This window comes from Clarias gariepinus, chromosome 9 (assembly GCF_024256425.1).
Source record: "Clarias gariepinus isolate MV-2021 ecotype Netherlands chromosome 9, CGAR_prim_01v2, whole genome shotgun sequence".
NCBI classification, from domain to species: domain Eukaryota; kingdom Metazoa; phylum Chordata; class Actinopteri; order Siluriformes; family Clariidae; genus Clarias; species Clarias gariepinus.
The window spans coordinates 14544023-14549823 of record NC_071108.1 but is presented as its reverse complement, the minus strand read 5'-3'; the positions used below and the strand labels follow the sequence as shown (position 1 = coordinate 14549823).

The 5801-nt window shown below is 37.8% G+C and overlaps 1 protein-coding gene across 1 annotated transcript; it reads right to left on the bottom strand.

Moving 5' to 3' along the window:
* Nucleotides 1–1217: 1217 nt before the first annotated feature.
* On the bottom strand, nt 1218–5412 carry LOC128530021 (chymotrypsin-like elastase family member 2A). Its single transcript, XM_053503711.1, has 8 exons — nt 5310–5412; nt 4685–4773; nt 4416–4513; nt 4122–4247; nt 3779–3915; nt 3173–3318; nt 1476–1628; nt 1218–1294 (listed from the first exon to the last, which is right to left on the bottom strand). The coding sequence occupies exons 1-8, from the start codon at nt 5344–5346 to the stop codon at nt 1277–1279; spliced, it is 804 nt and encodes a 267-aa protein (XP_053359686.1). The 5' UTR covers nt 5347–5412; the 3' UTR covers nt 1218–1276.
* Nucleotides 5413–5801: the final 389 nt, after the last annotated feature.

The window sequence follows — 5801 nt, the reverse complement described above, 5'->3', positions numbered from 1 at the left end:
GTGAAGTCACGAGACCATGTTTACCGGCGTCATGGCAACGCTGTTACGGAAACCGCGCCCACAACGACGTCTAAATCACGCGGTCTCGAAGCAGAGAGCGTGCTTATAACAGAGTGCCACGGGGGGCTTAGTTCACTACTTAGGAATACTACTTAGTGTGCCACAGTGCTGTTTTAGACGTGGCTCAATACAACACAGTGATGCGCGTTTTAACAGCCTAAGTATCGAGAGCGGAAGTTTAAGGGCTTTTCGAAATTCGAATCCATCGTGAGAAATAATTTTACATACATTTTAGCATGCACTTTGACTTCGTCTCTCTCTCTCTCTCTCTCTCTCTCACACACACACACACACGTCATGTTTATTGTATAAATTCCAGTATAAATATTTTTACGTTTAAATATTTTTTATCTTGTTGCTGCTGTCGACGTCGTCAGTTTATTTATTTATTTAATTAATTATTTTTGTAGTTAGTCGTTTAGGCTCAGTGGTTAACACTGTCACCTCCCACCTGCAGGTTCTGGTTTGAATTCCGTCTCCTATCTGTGTGCATGGAGTTTGCATGTTCTCCCCGTGCTTGGTGGGTTTCCTCTGGGTTCTCCGGTTTCCTCCCACAGTCCAAATTGCCCATAGTGTGTGTGTGTGTGTGTGTGTGCCCTGTGATTAATTAGCAACTCTCCCCGCCTCGTGCCCTAAGCCTCCCAGGTATAGACGTCCCACCACCATATATACAGGATAAAGCAGTGTAGACGCTGAGTGAGTTAGTTATTAAGTTACTTATTTTAATAAATAATAGCAGGGTGATATCTTTATTATCATTTAGTATACTTTAGCATATTTAGATGATTAAAAAGCTATTATATTTGATAATAATATTATATATTTTTTAGAAAACTGTAGAATATTGGATTTTAAATCACTTTTTGATAATTCATTCTTTTAGAAATATTTAGTTGGTGTCTGTAAATCAGACTCTTATACTCTACTGAAATATATTTGTATATGCTAGATAAAAAAGTATTAGACATATTGTTGCTGTCTTTGAGCAGAAAATCTGAAAAATGAAAGCATTTACATTGTAAGACAAAGACTCAGATTTATGGGACAACCTGGGAATCAGGCAAAAACTGCTACACTGTGTTGACTGATTTCTATCGCATACAAATTGTCATTAGCAGTTCCCCTGGTTTGGGGGAATGAAAGAAAAAACACAAGCATTGCGAATAATCTATTTTATTGATTGTATATCTTTTATTTTCTCATGAGGAACAGCAGTTTAATTGTTGGTCATTACCTAAAAAGAAAATAAGAATAAAGTACTGTTTAGTCTTAAGGATTGAGATACTGTAAGCATTAGATTAAACTACACAGGACTGCTACTGTACAGTAAGTGAATGCATGAACACATCTACTTGTGTTTGTAAGTATGAAAATTATGTATAAGATTTAAATGTGTAAGATGCTGGTACACCCACATTGTTGATCCAGGGGATGTAGGCGGACACACGGGTGAAAACGGAGGGCTTCTTGTAGTAGTTGCAGCCCATACTGGAGCCGAAGCTTACAATTCCATGAACGATCCAGGCACCATCAGATCTCTGACATGCCAGAGGGCCACCAGAGTCACCCTGTACAAGATAATTACAAACATGTCTGTACAAGCAGATACAGTATTTAATATTTGTGAGTGTGCATGTGTACAGTAGGTGTGTTCCTGTATGCTGTACTGTGACCTGCTGAGATGTACCATTTATACCTTGGTATTGCCCTTTTAGAAAAAAGTATTTTGTAGAATTAACAGTATAACTTTCTCAAGAGGTAACATACTTTCTCAAGTATACAGTATAAAGGGTTCTACATATACTCAGCAAAAAAAGAAACGTCCTCTGACTTTCAACTGTTTTTACTTTCAGTAAACTTAATGTGTAAATATTTGTATGAACACTAAAAGAGTCAACACCATAGGACATAAACTAAAAATGTTTCACAATGTGTCCCTGAATGAAGGGAGGCTCAAACTCAAAAGTACCAGTCAGTATCTGGTGTGGCCACCAGCTGCTTGAAGTACTGCAGTGCATCTCCTCCTCATGGACTGCCTATTGCGGACAGTCTGAGCACTGATGGAGGGATTGTGTGTTCCTGGTGTGACTCGCACGTTCACGCAGATGAGCAGGGACCCTGGGCATCTTTCTTTGGGTGTTTTTCACAGTCGGTAGACAAGTCTCTTTAGTGTCCTGCGTTTTTAGAACTGTGACCTTAAATGCCTACTTTCTGTAAGCTGTTAAGGTCTTGACGACCATTCCACAGGTGCATGTTAATTAATTGATTATGGTTAATTGAACATGCATGGAAAACATTGTTTAAACCCTTTACAATAAAGATCTGTAAAGTTATTTGGATTTTTACAACATTATTGTTGAAATACACAGTCCTGAAAAACGGACGTTTCTTTTTTTTGCTGAGTATATAACATTTAAGGTAAATAACTCAGAGACACTAAAGAATACTTACAGACTCATTTTAATGTATGGTTCAAGTGATTTTCTTTTAACATTTTTTCTGTTATTCCAAAACCCTCATCTTACACTTATCCCTATGTAGCAACTTGCTCAAGCCACAGCTTTCACTTTCAATTCTTTTTGGTGCTTCTGGGTTTAATGTTGATTTTGTTGGTCTTTCGGCTGATCCCATTAAGGGGTCACCACAGCAGACCATCCAATCTGCACCCAACTTTTATGCCGGGCCTGCATGGAATGGGTTTGGGCAATTAAATTGGAATTGAACCCCGGCTTTTTGCATGGCAGGCAAGAAACCTATAAGCTGGTTCAACTGCTATATCCAAATCAGTTCTACACCATTTACTGTAGCAGTTGAACCTGCAAATAGTGCTGTATGTTTCAGCATTCACAACATTAATGCATCTGCCCTATATATTGATATTAATATATAATATCCCTATTTTTAAAGGGATTTTAATTTTACATTCTGTTTGCAATATTTGTCATCTTGTGGCATGTCTTCTTTATATCTTAATGCATGATGGGTCAAATCGAGCCACGCTTGAGGCTTGAATGCAAGATGGTGTAGAACAGGGTGTGTCCCTGTTTGTGTATAGGAATGTAAGAGGTATAATGCAGCATTGCACAGAGAGACAATAAAACAATGCACTTACATTGCAGCTGGACAGCTGACCATCTCCTCCAGCACACACCATTTGCTCAGTGACTAGAGTGCTCCACCAGTCAGACCTACTGCAGACAGCATGGCTGACTACAGGGAGCAGAGCCTGTTGCAGGTTGTCTGCAAGGGGGCCCCCAGCTGGAAAACAAGAGAGAAAAAAAGACAAACATATCATTTAAAGGAGGTGTCATTGATAATGGAGAAATATTGTTGAAATTTGATCTCAATAGCCAAACAATATTGTCCAACATTCATGTATGTGCAGTGACAACTGGGATAGCATTTGCTGATCAAAAGTAAGTCAACACAATACAATGGTCACCATTGGTCAACGGTCCCTGGTTGGACTACAGAGGTTCCTGGATGGATGAATGGTGCGTATGAGAATTTGTTCCGATATTTTACAGTTAGCAGACTGAAAGGTGTTATTCTCTATATTTAACAAAAAGCATATTGGATTACAATCACATACTGAAAAAAGTTTTAAGTACAGTAAGAGTTTGTCATAATTTAGGTTAACTGCTGACTCCTAAAATAATGTAGGATTATCCAAGACAAAAAATTGAGGTTTGAGTAGTTTATTCATAGTTCTGCTTACTCCAAAGTCGGCCCCAGCCAGTGACATAGCAGGCGTAGTCCCCAGGCAGCACCAGACCATTATCAGGCAAACAGGCAGGCATCATTTTGTCAGAAAACTGCACGCGGCTCTGCAGCTTGATCAAGGCAATGTCATTCCTGAAAATTAAGAAGACATAAACCCCCCAAAAAGAAGTGAAGATAAAGAAGCCTTAACATGATATAATAAAATGTCCAACAAAACTGAAAAAATGTCAAACAAAAATGTCAATCAAAACATATGACTACTGAAGGAGCTTTTGCTATTAAAACAGTGTTACTGAGTGCTTAAAGGATTTGAAATACTATATTAAAGACACACTAACCTAATTCTCTGAGAGTCCCACTGCTCATGGACAAAAATCTTTGCAGCAGAAATTGCAATGGAGCCTGCTTCATTGGCAGTGTTCAAGCTGTGCTTGCCCACATACACTCTGTAGGTTCGACTGAAACTGGATCACATGCATCAAGTTTAGTAGGGGTTGGTACATCTGCTTTCATGTTAAATTAATTAAGATCCATCAATATATTTATTAATGGGTGTCGTGCATTTTGAGTCAATACAGTATATCAACTCTATTATTTTGCCATTAAAAAAATAAGGAAAGACAATCTCTTACCTGATGCAGTGAGCTGCAGTAAGAACCCACTGGTCAGCAATCAAAGTTCCTCCACAGGTGTGATACCAGTTACCACCGCTGGAATACTGGAGGGAGATCTATGAAAGAAACGAAGATATTATTAAATGTCCAATAACATGCAATAAGGGTTACTCCATAAGTTTGGTAGAAGCTGGGGCCATTCATTTACATTTACAATTTCAAAACTTTCAATACACACTGAAATGTTACAGTATGTAACATTGAAGCAAATATGCACATTACTGTACCTGCCAGGGCCAGCTGTATGGTCTAACATCAACACCACCAACCACCCTGTTCACTATGGGTGTATAGGTGGGTCGCCCACATCCATAGGCTGTGTAAAACACACACATATGATTTATATGTCATAAACCCATACTAATGTGCTGTATACACTCATAAAGAGTGTGAAATGTTTTTCTTTTTTCTTCTTAGAAGTGTTTTTCAGAAATATCTTGGTAGTCTGAAGTGCATTAATATATTAATAACTGTTATATACTTTTGAACACAGTGCTGTTAAATTCTAAAAAAGTTCTAAGAAAGTGTTGATTATTTTTCTATAACAGCATCCTAGGATCCTATCCTATCTAATGCATTGTGGCAATTTTGTCTTATTGCTTCAAGTGAGACAAAAAAGGGTGCTGTTCATAGATGCTACAATGTAATTGATAATCGGAACTAACTTGCATGCTGTATCCTTCAATAGAGACACATACAGTATGTACATATACTAATTTTCTTTTGTGCTCAGGCTTACACTGAAACATTATTTATAATATTTAAACATATTGTCCAAAAGCTTAAATCTAAATGCTTTTTAAATATGAAAGATTATGAATGTTATCAGCGCAAAAGAAACATTCCTCTTACCCCCAACAACGAACAAAGCCAAGATCAAGAGCTTCATTGTGAATGTACAGTACCTACAAAAATTTTGCACTTATATACTTCATTAACCAGTCCTAGGAATTTGAATTCCACCTACCTTGATGGGTCTGCCCATGGATACTGTTTAATTTCATAAAGATAACCGTCTTAAAATACTTGCATTATCTTTACCTGTAAACCTGGTTTGGGAATTTTACAGCTGACATCCAGGCAACTTCCATGACTTTTAAGCTAAGCTCAAAACCTTTTAATAAAAAGCATTCTACAATCAAAACAAGATATGCCTGAGAATGTGTATTTACAGTATATCCATATACATTGTTTTACTTAACATAGGTCCACGAGCATGGTTTAAATGTGTCAATGTGATGAATTCCCTATAGACACCCAACCATGTGAATAGTCCGCACCCCTAACAGATGTGAACTCAAGAGCTATTTTCTGATTAAAGATATGCCAGATCAAGGTGAATTC